At 41.0% G+C, this 18,161-nt stretch overlaps 2 protein-coding genes across 3 annotated transcripts in view; both read right to left on the reverse strand.

Annotated features, from left to right (window-relative positions):
* Positions 1 to 411: 411 nt before the first annotated feature.
* Positions 412 to 11,887, reverse strand: LOC115779906 (scm-like with four MBT domains protein 1). The gene is given in 12 exon segments (XM_030728797.1): positions 412 to 594; positions 779 to 876; positions 1,700 to 1,741; positions 1,744 to 1,898; positions 1,900 to 1,949; positions 3,767 to 3,810; positions 3,813 to 3,855; positions 4,385 to 4,432; positions 4,434 to 4,601; positions 5,672 to 5,766; positions 6,550 to 6,612; positions 11,713 to 11,887. Coding segments are annotated over 11 exon segments (951 nt in total). The 5' UTR covers positions 6,575 to 6,612; positions 11,713 to 11,887.
* A 1,773-nt stretch (positions 11,888 to 13,660) lies between these two features.
* LOC115779855 (protein kinase C delta type-like) overlaps positions 13,661 to 18,161 on the reverse strand; it is a 29,691-nt gene continuing 25,190 nt past the window's right edge. Inside the window, exons 10-17 of one of the 2 annotated variants that reach the window (XM_030728730.1) lie at positions 17,859 to 17,974; positions 16,923 to 17,096; positions 16,195 to 16,286; positions 16,027 to 16,089; positions 15,728 to 15,866; positions 15,329 to 15,517; positions 15,084 to 15,212; positions 13,661 to 14,943 (exon numbers count right to left, since the gene is read on the reverse strand). In XM_030728730.1, the coding sequence (XP_030584590.1) occupies positions 14,785 to 14,943; positions 15,084 to 15,212; positions 15,329 to 15,517; positions 15,728 to 15,866; positions 16,027 to 16,089; positions 16,195 to 16,286; positions 16,923 to 17,096; positions 17,859 to 17,974 (1,061 nt within the window). In that variant the 3' untranslated portion in view covers positions 13,661 to 14,784. Of the gene's footprint in view, positions 14,944 to 15,083; positions 15,213 to 15,328; positions 15,518 to 15,727; positions 15,867 to 16,026; positions 16,090 to 16,194; positions 16,287 to 16,922; positions 17,097 to 17,858; positions 17,978 to 18,161 lie in introns of both variants that reach the window. The other variant, XM_030728729.1, reaches the window with a different exon arrangement.

An 18,161-nucleotide genomic window follows, 5' to 3' on the forward strand; every position in this document is an offset into this window, starting at 1 on the left:
CATACATACATATATATATATATTATATATATTTATATTATATATATATATTATATAATATATATATATATATATATATATATATATTATATATATATATGCATGCGCTGTGGTTATATGTTAAGTTTTGAAGTAAAAAGGCTTCAGAATATACAGCACCACTCTGGTTCATTAATTATTTTCACACATTGCATTTCTAACAATAAGTAATAAGTACAGATAAAAGCAGTGCTCACCAAAACTTATTGATTATCGATTGTGCTACATATATTGCTGTAACATATATTGAAAACAATACGGTACAATAGGGTTAATAAAAAGCCATCCTCCTCCTCTGAAATAGAAAGTGGAAAGCAAGCCAGTGATAAGCTGTAAGCTGAGTTCCACTGCAGTGTGATAACAAAGAAATTCTTAACTAAAGCAAACGCTCAGTAAACAGGAGAAAAAAAATTGCAGCACAGAAGACACAGATTTAATGGGAAACTCTGTTACCCTGGTGACAGTTGCAGGCCTGATGGAAATGGGAGCAGCAGGGTCAACAGCTTCCAGTTTCATCCCTTCTTTGAAACAATGAGCAGCGACGGCGGGCTGTTCCTGAGACAAACACACGCTCGTATGAAGAGCCATTTCCAAAAGCCTCGGTCTCATAAATGTTTCAGCACGCAATTTGGAGGAGAATGTCACTTTCAGTTAAGCATAAAAATCAAATGTTAACTTGTGAATAAACAGAGAAATGTTCTGGTCAGGAAGAACAAATAAAGAGCACAGTTGACCGTACTTTAGTTAACTCTGCAGTCAGAGCTTCATCCTGAGGCAGGTCACTGATCCTCTGTCTCACCTCCTCCCACTCCTCCCCCGTCCGCAGAGCTAGCAGGTCTGTAACAAAGACCAATCAGCTGTTAAAAATAACTGTGGTAATGTTTTAATGCTTTCTTATTTGAATAAATAAACACAAAGCACGTGGCAGCACTTGGCAAAACACAGCCTGTGTGTCAGCTTGTTCTCTGGTCTAGAGATTCAAAAAGTTGCCCGCAGTTAATTGAACAAGGAAAGAAAAAAATAAATCAATGTTGCCTTCCACAATTTTGCAACCACAAAAGAGAAACTTCTCAATACAGGATATTGGATTCTGCGCAGAAATTAAAATGCTGAAAATACATCAGTGCATTTTTTTTTTTAATAAAACACCTTACAAAGAAGAAAAAGTCATGTAAAAAGCTTTGATTTACCTTTACACTACAATTTCTTTCAAATCCTTTTCACTCCTTTCACTGACCTTAGTCTGTATTTGAGCTATAAAAGGATGGTATTAAAATAAAGAATTTAGTTTTGGTGGTACTAGAAGGCAGATCCGTTGTGTAAGGAGAGAGCTACAGCCTCCAGTGCTAACAAACTAGCCACTTCAAAAGTATTAGCAGTGATCTAGCAAATCCTGCATGGAAAATTCATTTCAAGCTCTAGTGGGAAGTATTGGAAAAGTTTTGCAGCTGGGTCAGTGTATTTGACAAATGACACAGTGTATAATGTAATAACAGAGTTACATTTGATAATTAAACATGCATTCATGTGAATTCTTCACGTCTGCCCCTAAACTATCATTCATGCATGCATTGGCCATACTAAGAAATCTATAAATCAAGAAGAAGGGAACTTCCTTTCTTCTAGATATAAAACCGTGATCCATAGTGGTACCACTGACCTGAAGGAGGCCTGAGGGTACAGCCGTGCTCTTTGGCCCAGCCGGTGGGTGTAGGCGTGGGTGGAGATAAAAGAGCCAGAGGGTTGCGGGTGTGTCTGGGAGACCCTCTGTGCCTACAAGCCGCAGCTTCAACCTTCCTCCGACATTCTCCTCCACCTCGGCAGCCCAAGCCAGCCCTGGGTCAACGCTATCCTGGAGCTACGTAGCAGCCCGCACACAGAAGCTCCACTGGGTCTCTACCGCGCTGGGGCTGGAAGGGGGCCAGGAGTGGTAAATGAAAAGCACACAGCACACTTACACAAACAGAAATGAACACACGCCTAGACAGGAGAGGAATTTGTAGTGGAGCGAATGCGCTGCATGATTAAGTGGCAGAACTGAAGCCGGTGACTGAAAAGCTAACTAATGACTCTGAAGAATTTCACAAGCTCCCTACAGTGTATTTGCTTCCAGCAGAACAACCTCATGGTGTAAACAAAAGCTCCGAGCCTTGTGTTCTGTATACTTCAGACTTCATGAGATAAAATCCTTATTTAGTTCAAGCTGAGCTGTATTGTAATCTACATGTTTTTATTATGTTCTTAGATATATAAATCTGACTATAGAGAAAATACAAATACATAGCAAACAGTGGTGAGTATACCCCTGTGTAATATTAAAATTCAAAGTAATTCAAAATGTCTCATCTCTAATATCTGTATCATTTCTGTCTGTTTCCTTTAGAGATGCCTAAATTGGGAATACAGGACCCAAAGTAGAAATTCAATGCAGCAATGTGATAATAAGACTTCACACAGATTGCAGAAGGACAGAAAGCTCAGGGACCAACTGAAAAAAAAAAAAATCAGTGAAAAATAGTTTCCACAGTAATCAGAGTTACAGAAGAGCCAAGTACCACTTGTACAAAGAGAACTTACAAAAAAGACTTGGAACAGGGGTTATCAGTGGAAACGAGATGTTCTGCAACAGTTGAGACAGTGTGGAAGGACACTGTGTAGCTAATGTCAGCTTTTATGGACACCAGCCAAAAAAAAAAAAAAATCCACCCCTGCGTGCTGGCACAAAATTAAAAGATTAAACTTTGCTAAACTGCACATAAAATAGCCTTATTAATAATGAAGCTCATTCTTTGATCAGATGAGACCAAGATTAAATTTGTTCAGATGGTTTCCAGCATGTTTGCTGTGAACCTGGCCAAGACTACCACAGCGAAACCAAAGTTCTGACTGAAGCAAGGGAGGTGAGAGCGTGATATGGGGCTGCATGAGACAAAGTCTGTTTGGGATGACATTTATAGATAGATGCCTATGGAGATACCAAAATACTGGCTGATAAGGTCCTGATAAACTATGCAGAAATGGAATATTCCAGCATAACAATGAAAGCAAACTGCCAAAACCACACAAAGAGTGATAAAGAAGAAAATGTGAGAGCTAAGATGTGCTCTAGGATGACATTTCTCCACAAATACTGGGATTGTCCATGTTGAGAGTGTCTGGCATCAGAAATAAGCTGAAAACTGAACGATGAAAGGTGCACTGACTTCTGTTGCTTCTGAATTTTAACATAGTGATTCTAATTTGTTGCTTTGTAATCTTGAAGATCTAATACCCCCACTGTTAACTCTTAAAGGTAAGTCAAATATTGTGAGAGAATCTTCTTTCGGCTGCTTAGGGTCACCACAGCAGATCATATACCTCCATCCCACCCTATCCCTAGCATCCCTCTCTGTCCACACAACCATCTGCATGTCCTCCTTCACTACATCCATGAAACCTCTCTGTGGTCTTCCTCTTTTCCTCCTACCTGTAAGCTCCATCTTCAACATCCTTTTGTCCAATATATCCACTATCCCTCCTGCGTGTCTATTCTGAGAGGATGCAACTTTGGAATTATTCGACATTTAAGTGACATGGCACAGGGGTACACACTGTATACCGTAAATCTGAACCAATAGAGGAGATTGTTGTTGGCAAGGACAGAGACTCGAGAATGTCGAAAGCTAACACCCCACCCTGGGTGTGAGTAGCCTTTACAAAGGACAGCTGCTTCCTTCCCCTGCCTTACCAATTCCAGCAGGCTGGCAGGCACGCTGCACTCCTCAGCAAGGCCTTTTCCAGCAAAGCTTCCCAGTCCTGATGCTTCTCCACGCACACCTGAGGTGGATGATGCACATACACTGTTTAGTTTATTGTTTAGTGGTCCTTAGGATTACACATGTCCCCATTCTATTTTTCCCTCACAATTGTTGCTTTAAAGCATCCATTAATTAAAAAAAAAAAAAAGAGAGTCAAAAAGAATAAATTAGTTTCAATGCTTTGCCTACCCATTTTCAGGGAAATCTATTTTTCATGAACCTACAATGTCAGAAGGGAACCCAGAAAAAGATGTCACCTGTGGGCAACTGTGCCAGCAGCATATCAGGAGACAGGAATATTCATTACCCAAATCTAGCTGCTGAACAAAGTCCAATTACCCAGTTGAATTCCAACATTAAATTACATTTTAGCATAAGACAGTATAAAAAAACAAAACTGTGCATCTTCTCCACAGATGCACATAAAATCTTTTCCATCATATTAAAGACATCTTTTCCATATAAAGGGTTGTGATTTATGGCTTCATCAGCTCTACTATGCCTTCCACAATTCAAAAAGCACCATGCCAACCCCAGCACCGCCTCACCCTCAGGGGCCTCATTGTCTTGCCGTGCTGCCGGCTCCAACCCAAAGGGATGGAGGTCTGCCGTCATGATGTCACACCAGAAGTCAGCACGGCGGTCATCCTGGTATCCCTCGTAGCGTAAAAGAAGCAGCTGTCCACATGTGGTGATGATATTTGCCACCCAGTAAGGGCTGTCAGCCTCGGAGCGCACGCATACCTCCAGCTTCATGCCTGGAGTTCAGCCCTGTCTGCAGGACCCTGGTCCACCTGAGATGAGGACGGAAAACCGGAGATCAAATCCACATAAAAGAAAAGACTTTCATTCTATTAGTTTTCATCCTTAATATGAATCACGTGTTAAAACCTTCAGTTTTATGAGAACCACATCTGACACAAAGACTCGCCTGCTGTTTGCTACATGTTAGAAGTGGCAACTTATCCAGAGAGCATGGGCTTGGGTTAGATTTCTTTAAAATGTGTACAAAGCACATGGAAATATTTAGTCTATAATCCACTGGATTGCAACATGTGGTCAAATCGGTTTGGATTACTTCGAAACTTGACCCACATTTTTTCTCATTCAACATTTTCAATGCATTTTGCATAATACCTGGTCAATTCAAAACAGTCTTAGAACAACAGTGCCAGAGTACATTTTTTTAAGAGTTAATAGAGTTATCATGAAAGTGGTTTCATGAGCTTAAATCATTGTGTAATCAAATAATCCTTGACAATGTAGCCATAATGGAGTTACATATATCTTAAGATGTAATCCACCCTATATTTCCTTGTTTTGGTAACCCAACTACACAATGACTTAAGCTGTGCCCACATAGGAAGTAATTTAAAATGATGTGGTGTCCAGAGACCCTTAGAAAGTCAATGACACTTGGCAACTTTAAGCAACTAAAGTGGAAAAAACAACAACAAAAAAACTCACTAGCAATGGAGTTACTCCCTAACTCTGCCAAGTATAAACAGACAACATGTTGTCAAACAGCACATAAGTGTTGCGAATGTGTCTGAGGTTTGTTACAGATGACACTGGCTGCTGAAATCAGTTTGTGACTCTGTTGTTACTATAATGCAGTTACAAAACTGAATGCTCAGACAAGGTGTTGACTGCTTGTTTTCACAGGGCATGCTAATAAGGTTAATAACCTCAATGGAAGTTTTAATACACAGTTTGATACCACCAGTCTCTCTCAACTTAGCAAGGGCTTAAAAAGAAGCTTGTTAATTGATTATAAATAGCTAGCACGAGCTTATCCAGAGATGTGTGTAAGCTGTCGAGGTGTCGGCACCCACATGTTTGAAGCTGTGATGCGGCACGGCCACGGCTCCAGTCTCCTCCAGGTAATCATCCCAGTTAAAGTCAGGGACATCCTGAGCAGAGTCTCCATCTGGAACGCAAACACACATTAAAATCTCCACATTTTTCTTTGTCAAACTGTTTCCAACATTTTATCTTACACAGGGATGTACCGATATATTGGTTGCAGATCAGCAGAAGCAGGTACCAGCCTTGCTGACTGACAATTACCTATGAGCACGTAAAATGACATTTACTGATAATGGCAGCTGATTTTTTTTTTGCTGTTGTGCAACATCAATTTTGCACAGGCTAAATGTTTATAGGAATGCTTTGTTGTTGTTTGTTACTAGCAGCCTGTTGTAATTGGCTTTTATTTGTTTCATTTTGACTTTTTTTGTTTCTAATTCAGTTTAGTTTTCGTTGGTTTCCAGAGTGGGTTTGTTTGTTTCAGTTTAGTTTTTAATTGTTGAAAATGTTTCGTTTACATTAGTTTCATTGTTAGTTTTAGTGTTTTTAAGTATTATTGTATGGAGGGCATATGTCAGAGGTAAGATTCAGGAAAATCAGTAAAATAAATAAAACAGAACTTTTTGACAGCAGCTGACTCACAGTCTTCAACTCTCAATCAACATGTCCATAACAAATACTGACAAACTGACAAAGACTAAAACTAAGGACATTTCCTCTATATTTCTGTTTGATTTTAGTTAGTTTTAGAAGTTCACAATATCGATTCATTTAGTTAAAATTCTTTTCAAAAGTCTAGTTTTTATTATTGTTATTTTAAACATCAGTAATGGTCTAGAATTTCACAATTGAAGCATCCCTAAACGTACTCCTTTCACACATTTGTTCACAGAACTGTTCTTACCAGACACCAGTGTCTCTTGGCTCATGCTGGTGGCCCCTCACAGCCAACTAGGACTCCAAAACTCTGGCAACAGAGAGAATGAAACACATAAATGAAAACAATGGACTTAACCAGCCTCCTCACAGTCATCTGTGGCACACCATTGCTATGTCTATGCTTCTATTTTAACACTATATATCATTATATATATAACATGTGCACGTACGAATAAAAAGCATCACACTAGCAACAGAGCAACCTGCACCACTGGGGCAAACTGCAGACATAAGACAGAGAAATCAACGGCATTAATTTGCAAACTGTGCTTCAAAACAAAAAATGAATTTGCATTAGTTTGAATCCCCGAGCCATTCTAAAAATCAAGGACTGCTGCCTCTTGATAATAGAGATGCCAGTGTCTTTAGAGAAGATCCAACATTAATATTCAAAGTGCTTCTATCTGGTCCTGGACTTACCACCTAAGTAACGCACCAGATGGTATGATAGCTGGAAAATATGTGGAACTATGCTAATCTCATCAAGCCTCCAACCTCTACTTGTGCAACTCATTTGGGTTCTTCTTTTTAAAACCGCAATCATATGCCTTTTCCTGCCCAGTGTGAAGATTCAAACGCATGAATGTGGACACACATGTCAAGCTTTGACACATGAAACCTGACCCAGAGCATTGTGGGAGCCAGATGAAATACGTTAATGCAACAAGAGAAGCGGCATGAATGAGAAAGAAGGGAGCGCTGGGCGTGACGACAGTGGAGAGCACGCTGTATGGGATGCTGAGGAGAGCTTCTCTGTCACCTGCAGCTCCATTCAGGCGCCCTGTCAGGGCCCGTCTTTGTCACATCTGATGTCTCTATTAAAACCAAGGCCGCCATCAGAAGCCACCCCCTCCCGACTGCCGGACTGCCACTGTGACCCCCGTGCTCCGCCGGGACCGGTGCCGCCTTTCACCCGCGACCCTGTCCCATACTCTCTCTGTCTTTATACCCCTCCCGCCACAGCACATACACAACACACACCAGAGGACCTCAATGGCTTTGGGGTGGGGAGGGGGGGGGGTTACACTCCTGACACCAGAGTGGAAAAAGAACAGTGGAGGCAGGAGCAGAGCTATAGGCCTTAAGTAAGAAAGCTATATTCTAGCTCACATATTAGATCATTATGAATTCACTGATTAGGTTTTGCAATGTGACACGACTGCAAAGTCTTAGGGGCCTTCTTCTAAACTGATTTCTCTTTCTTTATTTTATACTTAATGAATTTTAACCTTTTTGACAAAACAGATAATGAAACACAGAACCCAGAAAGAGTCCTCACTAACTCAAACAATGGGTAATGCATTATGTCCATTACTGTCCATAACAGAATCACACCAAAGTAGCACCCTCTTAATGTAAACAGTCTATTTTTTGCCTTTTTCTGAAGAAGGGTGCATCTCTAGAGCACCCCTCTCCATTACAAAGATTTCTTTAACTACCGCATGTCCGTCCAGCGCTTAGGGATTGGAGGCTTCGATTGTACCATTTCTTTGTAACCCCTTTGTTACCAGCAGTAAACACAATTTCACACAGATCAAAGTCTCTTTTAACAACTATGCTGCAGAGACACCAGACCTGGAAATCATTAGGCACTGCATATGCAGAGATCTTTTAGAGAACATGTTTTTTGTTGTTTTTGGGGGTTTTTTAAGCATCAGAATTTTTGACTAATAGTCCAGAAGCTACAGGGGTGATCAGCATTCATGTGGCTGCAGCATCTCCCGCACTTCTGCTGTGACTGTGTGCAATAAAGAAACAGATCAAGTTTTTCTTCTTTTTTTTTTTGACTTCAGGGATTAATGATGTGTACTCAACAATGAACAGCAGTCCTCCTGTGAGGAGTCTGCTGGCGGTTCTTTTCCCCATTTTGCTTAAACACATCAGGTGTTTTCCCCTTTCTGCATCTCAACACCCTGTCACAGGTTGGAAATAGTTTTCTCGCTGCTGTTTATACACTTGAGTTAAATAATGAGTGCGGCGCTCTTCTCGGTTCTCTCTGGTTTTATTGCACATATATAAAGAAGCCTTTGTTTTATAATTCAAATTCCCTCTTTGCTCATTTCATTTTTTTCCCCTCCAAGTATGTGCGCATAATTCTGTGATAACCTTGTTCTACCACTGTCTAAATCGCATGTCAAGATTTATGTTTTGACGACTCCGTCTATATCAAAGGTCCTCCAGCTTTTTGGTCACAGGGACCCCTTACAGAGCAGAACATTTTTCAAGTGCTCACTCATAATCCTAACCCTGATTATGCAAATACTTACTACCAATTATACTCCTCGGTGCCACTGGAACTGTTTGTATTCTAAAACTGTTTAATCTAAAAACTTCAAATATAATTATGTTTTACTATTATATACTTGCTAAAATGATGGCCATTTTGATCAAATTCGTTAGAGTCGACCTGGCCCAGATTAAAACTTTTTAAGTAACTCATCTTGGCTGGTTTCATGGCTTTGTTCACTAGCACCTGAAGACACGTGATGCATTTGCTGTCACAAATGAGTAAAATATTTTGCAGACTAATGGCTATGGTTTGTCTGAGAACTGCTGCTCTTTATTATACTCTACCAATTTTTGCCCCACATACTCAGTGTAGGCTGGATAACTTCATTATTACTTTCTTAGTACAACTTGTTGCCTTTAGCACCTAATGCTGCTGGGATTTGTGAGGTTTCTACATTGATTTTCCTATCTTTCCATCTTGCTTGCTAGAAATGCCAGAATCTACATACTAGGAAATTTACTTGAGCTGCTTAAAAATAAAGTTTTGAGTTTGTTTGGGTGCTAGCTTGGCCAGGTCAAGATTTGGTCTCAGTGGGACCTCATAGTTAAATAAATAAGTGAACTCATTTATCTGACACAAATCAAACAACATTAAACTGAGTCATGCATTCTCGAATGAATAAGAGCATGTCTGCATTTGAGTATTGGTTCTAATATGAGTGGTACATGGCTACATTTCCCATTCGGTTCATTAGTTCACTATGACTTTTTTGACTTCATCAGTTCAGTCTTCTGCAGCACTTTAGCTGTGTACAGCATGGCCTCAGCAGACAGGAAGAAAAGCAACTTCCCTTGTTGCATATAAAATAAAGTGGCCTGTGTGGACCACAGCTAGCAGCAGTCTGTCTGAATCTCTCTACACCCGAGACTGAGTGAACCTGAAAGAGAAAGGGCCAAATGTGCACACGCCCACAACTGACATCTACGCTACATCCTCTTTACAAGCACTCACCGAATCATATTCTCATCAGCACTTAGCATACCATGGAGCTTTCTTAATAATGCCTTTCTGAGCCTCTGATGTCTCGGGGAGGGGAATGGAATCACACAAAATAAGTCTTCGCACACAGTGTGGCTTTTCTAAACCACAATCTGCTTTCAATAAAATTCAGTTAGTCACTTCCCCAAGCACCAGCGCTGGTCACCGGTGGATAAGACCGAACATGCATTTCTCCAGCCACTCTCACATATACAAAACCCAAAACTTATTTGATGGCAGTTCATTCTTACTTGATATGAATTTACACCCGTAGTACTATCAGATCATGTGGGCAGCCTTCGCTTCGTAGTTTGTTTGCAAACCAGAGTTTTGTGTGTGGTTTTTACAGCATTAAAATGTAACAATTAAAAACACTTTATAATGTAACCCACTGTGTTAATAGAAACATTGTATGTGGTAAAACAGTAGTTAAAAATAAACTGTGTACAGTGAGATCTGAGGATTTGTTAAATGTCAAAGAGGTGCTGCTGTAGAATATTTTAAAGGTTTGGGTTTGGTATTGACTACACAGGCACACACTTGTGATTCACATCTCTCAGCTCATAAAACGAAAGCCGCTTGGTTTATAGGTCAATAATAGCACAATAGGTACGAGAGAATCGTTTTTGTTTAGGTGAAATCCCCCTTTAAAGGGCTAGCACATAAAGTTGAAACTCCACGTCATTCTTGATATACATCTTAAATTATATCATAAAATGCACAACAGCAGCGTTGCCGGTTCTTCCTGTCGGGTTCCTATGACGCCCCCCCCCCCTAACTTACACTTTTCAGAGCGATTTAAATAACTTCAAACACCCTGACATCTTTAATGTGGAGATAATGGTTGGAAACAAAAGCCCAACAAATAAGAGTTGGCCTGCTCCCGTGCATTACTGCGCCATCTCAGCCGAACCTGCTTCACAAAAAACTACAACTTCACAAAAAAAAGAAAAGGCTAAAAATGGAAAAGCCCGATTTCCTCAGTACAGCACACTTAAATAACAGCTATTTCATTCAAGTGCTCCATTTAGTTGCAGTAAACGCTGCTCGCTGCACAGCGGCACGTCAAGCCGAGCAGCGCTGCCAGCCAGCGGATCACTCAAGTTGCACAATAGGGAAGTTAAGGGGGAGGCTGATGAATACTAGGGTGCATTAAGTCAACGCTGAATGTGACAAGAAAATATGGATATGGTGAGCATCATTCTGTTTATCCGCCTAAAAAAAACTGAAAAAAGGAGGGGGGAAATGGCAGTTAGTTTATGCAGCCTGGCTTGGTGGTAGCAACACAAATCGGATGAGGTCGTGCAACCTTCATTATGCAAGACTTGAACGTTACAAATACACGGAGTTCATCCTAAAGGGCAGCTTACTGGACATTTCCACACGATCCTTGAACTGTAACTCGCTCCCGATTGCGCCGCTTGTTCGGACTAACCGCAGCATTCAGAGAGAGAGATGGGCCATCAACGCAATGGCTTTGCAGGGAGAGAGAGAGAGACTACAGCGCCGACGGTCTAACTTTCACACTGAGCGGAACATAGCACAGACCGCCGGGGAAAGGTATTCAATTCCCGTCTAATAAATTAAAACGCGAGGCTAAGCGTATAACGGCCGTATGGGACTCCTCGGACACATGGTTTAAACCGCCTGCGTCCGAGTCAAGTTACTGAACGTCACGGCTTGAGCAATAAGGAGCAGGCTGACGAGCAATAAGGGCGCTTACACTCGACCGAACCCGACTCATCTTTTTGAGAGACGGGAAAAAAGACGAATGCGCCACCACAATACAAAACACCGCTAGGAATTTGTGCGTAACAACACAGAGTACGTGAATATTTAGTCGCAAAATCGGCCCCTTACCGCTAAGTAGTTTTTCCAAGTCGCTTTTTTAGATGCCGTTCCTCTCCGCCTGCTCGCTCTCAGCAGCGTTAGCGTAGCGCGAATAAAAAGCCGAGGCCCCGGCTGAGTGTTTCAAAATAAAACCGCCCCGGAGAGCCGGCGCTTCACAGACGTCGCCTGAGCAACGAGGGGGGCTCTTCTTGTGGCGAGGATTATATCGCGATACTTCCGGTGTCGCTCCGACAGCTTGCCGTTGGCTTGACGCAGTTTTCGTTCACGACCTCATTCCAATATGGCACAAGCGGCCGACTGCGCATGTTCTGCCGCCTATATGCCTCTGAGCCTGGCTACATCACACTGACTTCCATCTTCACACACAATAAAAATGTCACACAACCAGAGTCAAGACTCAAATCTGTAACACGCGCAAAACAAAAGAAAAAAGCACCGTGTTTCCCGTGTTTCTGTAGACAGGGAGGGTCAGCCTGGTCGGGCGTTAAAATGCTTCTTTATCCCCAGCGGAATCAACACTTAGTTAATGGTTGAGCTAGAATTAATTGCACGTATAATCGACCCAATTTCGATAAGTAGAGTGTTTTTGGTTTTGATTTTTTTTGCCACAAAAACAAAAAAAGCAATTCATTCTGTATTGAAGTAGCCTTTCGATTGTGTTATTGAAGACGACCTCGAGTTGCTTTATTTCAATTCATTGTAATATTTATTAAGTAAATGAAATAATCTCAAAATGCCTGACATGCATGCTGACTGCGCCGGTACTTTTAAATGGACAGTCACAATCATAACGACTAATACCTTAATATGCGTCTTTGCGGTTACGGTACTTATGCTGCGCAAGGATGCCAAGCCGGGTTTTTTATTTTTTGGAAGAGAGGGCGGGAGAAACTGCTGGAAATATGCGCTGACACTGTGAGTGCAACGCACAAAGTCCATCTATTTTGTATTAGAAAGGCGCTTTCTTCGGGAAACAAGTGGACATCTCGTTTCGATAAACCTGTCTCGAACCGTTCAAGCCTCATCCGGTATCTAAAACAGATTTTGCCGCTCATTTGAATCATATAAAGGCAACTGCCTCACATAATCCTCCACAATAGACCAGCGCTTTGGATGCCTACAAATAAAAAAAATTAAATAAAAAAAAAAAATTGCCTGCGCTTAGGTGAAAACAATACAATAAACGTTGGCTACAGAGACGCGATCGGTTCTTGCACAAAGAATCGAAACAATCGCAGAGCCGTGAATAAATTTAAGTGTATGTGTGTGTGTGTGTGTGTGGGGGGGGGGGGGGGGGGGGGGGGGGGGTTGTATTTATTCCAAAATGTATCTGGTCATTTTTATTCCAGTATCGAGCTGCCTGCACTAAAAGCTTTCGACTGCACGAAAAGGAATTTGGGTTTCCAAAAATTAATCTGCTGTTGAATTATAAAATTATTTTTTGAGCATGCTCCTTTATTTTTATTTGTTTAATTTTATTTTTAGGATCATGCTTTCTTAAATTAGTCATCTGGGTTGGGTCTTTTTCTTTTTAAAATGGCCTGCAAGTTTAACGCTGCATTGTGCTTAAGCCTGTTTGCATAGAGGTAAATCTCCGAACAAGTTGAATATGTTTGCCTCCCAGTGCAGCTTTCCGGTTCCTGTTTGGTATTTGTCCTCAGTCTGCACTGAACGGCAAACACAGATACGCCGGGGGGACACAGGACGAGGACAGGTCATTAAAAAGGCGAGCGCACCGCGTGAACGTCTTCTCGCCTTTTTTTCCCCCCAGGCATGTTAGCTGCAATAAAAACACCTGATCGCTAGGTGGCAGTAAATTACCACAGGTCATTTGCTAACACGATCCCAGTGGTGAATTACAGACGTTAAAAAAAAAAAAAACTATAATATGAATGTAAAATGAACTGAAGCAGAGGGCAGTCGTCAATTCTCATGAGTTTTCAGTATATTTATTTGGAATCAAATGTAAAAGATGAGGAGAGTAAAAAATAAGTCCACCCATAACTTACAGAAAGCTCATAGTAACATACATTTTAATCTTCCATATACAGCAATATTATTTTCATGTTAAAATTCCTACATTCAAGTAATATAAGACATATTAAGGATCTGTGCTTACAGTGAAATGCTCCTCACCCCTATAAAAACACATCCTTCAGCACATACACATGTACAGGCAGAGTACCAAATGACTGCTGCAACTCTTTCCATTTAATCTTGTGAGCCCAGGGGAAAATTTTCTTTTTTTAAAAAAAAATGCTATGTACGGAACAACTGTTTGCACTGTGCTTGAGTTTGAGGTAAAGAATGAGGTTTAACACCAGTGTTGCACAAAGCACCAGAAAATTGGGTATCGTGGACATTTTTTTTTTTTTTTTTTTAAGTGGACGTGACACGTGGGTAATGCTTGTCCAGTCAGCGAGGGGAAAAAGTTACATTCTACATTCTTAAAAAACAACAAACCTTAATTTCAGCTGGAGTTATATTCACTACACCTTTACCCAGACCAGCTGAGAATTCATACACCAACAGTAATGTTACTGGCCACAGAGGCACCATTTTCATGCAAATATACCTGCACACACCCACAGGCCCTTATGCATGTGCCACAAACACACACACACAGGCAGGGTGTAACTCGGCAGAGCGATGCTAGGTGTATTTATTTTTATGGCTGATCAAGGGTTTTGCATTTCTGTCTATGAGTAAAAATTTATGATATAGTACACTGAATGATTCATACAGATTCAAAGTGTTATCATGTGGAAAAAGGAAAGCAAAATACCAAAAGACTTTATATATTGTTCACTACACACACCCCAAGGGTGATAATGGTAACACCAGTTGCTGAACAATCTCCCTTAATTTCACACCTGTATAATTTGGTAGCAGAGATGTGATTATACTTTTAGGTGCCAGCAACATCTTAGTTTCCTTTTATCTCACCCTCTGTTAGGGAACTGGGAAAAAAAAAAAAAAAAGTAATTGTCAAGCTCAGGCCCTTCACCACATGAAGACAAAGGGAGTTGGGAAAGAAGCTTGTTGGAGTGATGAGCCATCCGAGGATGCTGTTCTGCTTTCTTATTTGGTTATCATGGGTTCCAGCTTGGGGTTGATGAAGGAAAAGCCACTGAAAGCTGTTTGGTCCATGGAGTCAATGAGGTTTTTGTCAGCATGGGAGAGACGCGGCTTCTCATTCAGGAACTCACGATCAAAGTTGCTGCAGTCATTGGGGGATTTCTGTTGGTGACAGGTCGAGGATTTAGTTAGGGTAAAGTAAAACAAAATGATGAGGCTGTGGTGTCCTAGAGACATGCAATTATATTTAATTACAACTGTAACTGATAGCATGTAGTGAAAACAAAAATTTAAGTTCGTACCACTTTAGGCTTGAAAGGGGGCTCCACTTGTCTCTTCTCCAGTGTTACCCAGTTAATGGTTCTGAAGAAAGAGTGTGCTCGGACGTCCCCCACAACACCCAGTCTGCGAGTGGGATCTCGCTCAAACAACTGCAATGATAACAGAACACAACAAACCTCAGTATAGAAACAAAACAGCTCTGTGTAATTCTATAATACTGTATAGGTTTGCCTAGTAATTGTGATTTTTTTTTTATTTTTTTTACCAGTTCAAGCAGGCTCTTGGACTCCTTGGAGATCCACCGAGGGTAGTGAGGGACGTCTGACCTGATGGATTCAAACAGCTCATCCTCGTCGTCACCTTGGAAAGGCGACTGACCGATAAGCATCTCGTACACCAGGACACCAAAAGACCACCAATCCACTGAGAATGTGTACTTCTGTCCACACAGGATCTGAGATAAGAGACCATTCAAAAAGGATCAGAAACATGGAAGAAGAACATAGAAACACAGTGTCTGAGACTGTTCTGTTCTACTTCAAAGAGAAGACAAGCGAATGAGTCAGATTGCCACCAGGGGGCATATAGATTTCAGCTTTTATAATAAAGATGAAAGATTTTGATGCAAAAGTAGGGTATTAGACCCTTAGCTGTGCACACTAACCTCTGGTGCGATATAGTCTGGTGTCCCACAGAATGTGCTCGCTTTGACATCTCCAAAGACATTCTCCTTGCACATGCCAAAGTCTGCTATCTTTATGTGTCCATCCTTGTCCAGCATCACATTGTCCAGCTTCAGGTCTCTGTAGACAGATATAGGACAATATTCAAACAGTGTAGGACTGTCATAGTAAATTCTATTTGAAGTGATGCAATCTAAAAAGAAATGTATTTCAGTCTGCTCAGCTGCAGACCGAACACAGAGAATGCAGACAGCAGCACAGAGAGGCTGCGGGGCTTCACCTGTAGATAATTCCCTTTGAGTGGAGGAACTGCAGTCCCACTACAATCTCAGCAGCATAGAATCTAAAGGTGGAGGAAACAACACAGTTTTACTGTGATTAAAGGTGCTCCGGTGTTGAAAATGATAACTGATGCAGCATTTTTTACACTGTATCGCAGTGTACTCACGTAGCTCTGTTGATATCAAAACGGCCTTTGTCTTGAATGTGAAACATCAAGTCACCTCCATTCAAGTACTCCATTACAAAGAAGAGGTGCTCCTGTGCAAGTGATACATTAGTTTAAGTTCACCAGCAGACACAGAAATGAAGAGTGTGGCAGGTTGGACACCGAGTGTCAAAATCCACACTAATGCATCTTCAAATGCATGATTTGCCTACAACCACACCTAGTGTCCACACTACAGGACATTTAAGAACTTCTAAAAAAGGAGACCTGTGGAAACCTTACTGACCCTGTTTTAGTACGAAAACTTGTTTAAAGCCTTGACGGGCAGAAATAGGAACTTTTGGAAATAATTATAGAGACACCAAGATTCACTGCCTGACTGGCTCATCAGTCATTACTTGCCCTTCCCAGATTCACCACGCCTCATTGTGACCCCAAATTTAATAATTCAGATAATGAATTACAGGCATTACTGATGATTTTTAAATTAAACATTTTATCATGCTACTCCGCTGTGTGTTAACGTGGACTCAACTGCTGCTAAAACCCTTATCTTGACAGATACAATGTTTATTTTAAAATGTAGTTTTACAAATGAAATTGAATTATTGAGAATGTAGACTTTATTAACAACTGGGAACGGTGATTCTTGTTACTGCAGCTTGGGAAGATTCCCTATCAGAGAACACATTTTCTAAGTATTACTAGTAGAGTTGTTCAGCACTTACTTTTGACTGGAATGTGGCGCAGAGGTGAGTGAGAAAAGGGTTTTGCCAGGCGAGGGCCAGGACTCTTTTCTCCACCATGGTGCACTCCACATCATCATCCATGAGAACAACATCCTTCTTCAGGACCTTCACGGCAAAGTACACACCCTGCCCCTTCAGCTCTGCAAGCATCACCTGGAGTGTCAGAACCACATTTAAGTCAGTACATCAGCAGTATAAACCATACCTGCTTCATCAACTAGAGTATAACAAATCAAAATAAGCCCTGTTTTTGCATATCAGTGTAGACGTTTTAGTTCAGTGCAGTGCCAAATAAACTTGCTTTCTCCTTTTCCTGTAAATGATTCTACCTTTTAAATGCTGCCTGCCATCTATGGTGACAGATAAACAACTAAGTTCTTATCGCACTTGGAAGCAGTCAAATGCTTCAGTTCCAGAGTGAGGGAAGTCATTTCAGAAGCAGTGGGGGGGGGGGGGGGGGGGGGGGGGGGTTGCACTGATCTTATAAGCTAGCCTAAAGATCAAAAGTGGGCTAAATTACAGCTGCTGTGTAAATCAAAACGTGCTTTAGTTACATACTTAAATAAAGAGTAAAAATGATCAGACGAGATTTTTTTTCCTTATGAAAGTGAGTTCCTTTTAGAGGTTCCCTTTATTAGAACTCAGATTTCAACATCTTCACTTTTAACGGTTTTATCTGCCTAAAACATGTGAATGTGGACTTTGTATACAGTCTGTTTCTCCCCATTATCAATATAATAATTGATAGCTAATGTCTGTCAACAAAACATTCACATTTGGACCGTTTAAGGACTATTTTGATTTTATTGTTTTGTGCAAAAACATTCTTCACAAGCAGGTTCATGCAACATTACGGTGCCTTACATTCATGTGAAAGTTAGAAAAGGATTTAAAGATAGCAACAATGGGGCATACCTTGCCAAAGCTGCCTTTCCCCAGAACCTTGTGGAACAGTAGCTGGTTGAGGGAGAGGCGTACCTGGGGACCCGTAGCTGAGGTTGGGGCAGGGCTAGGGCTCTTCCCATTGTCACCTGCTGTAAATGCACATTTGCAAACTTTAAGTAAATGAGTATGCAAACCTGTAAGCACAGATGCATTACAAACTGAAACAACAAAAGGTAAGTTTTTTAAGATTATAAAAAGAAGTTAAAAAGGACCCCTGATGTTTTTCTTATTTTCTGTCATTTATATGTGTTTCAATGACTCAACATTCAAATA

This window comes from Archocentrus centrarchus, chromosome 5 (assembly GCF_007364275.1).
Source record: "Archocentrus centrarchus isolate MPI-CPG fArcCen1 chromosome 5, fArcCen1, whole genome shotgun sequence".
Taxonomy (NCBI): domain Eukaryota; kingdom Metazoa; phylum Chordata; class Actinopteri; order Cichliformes; family Cichlidae; genus Archocentrus; species Archocentrus centrarchus.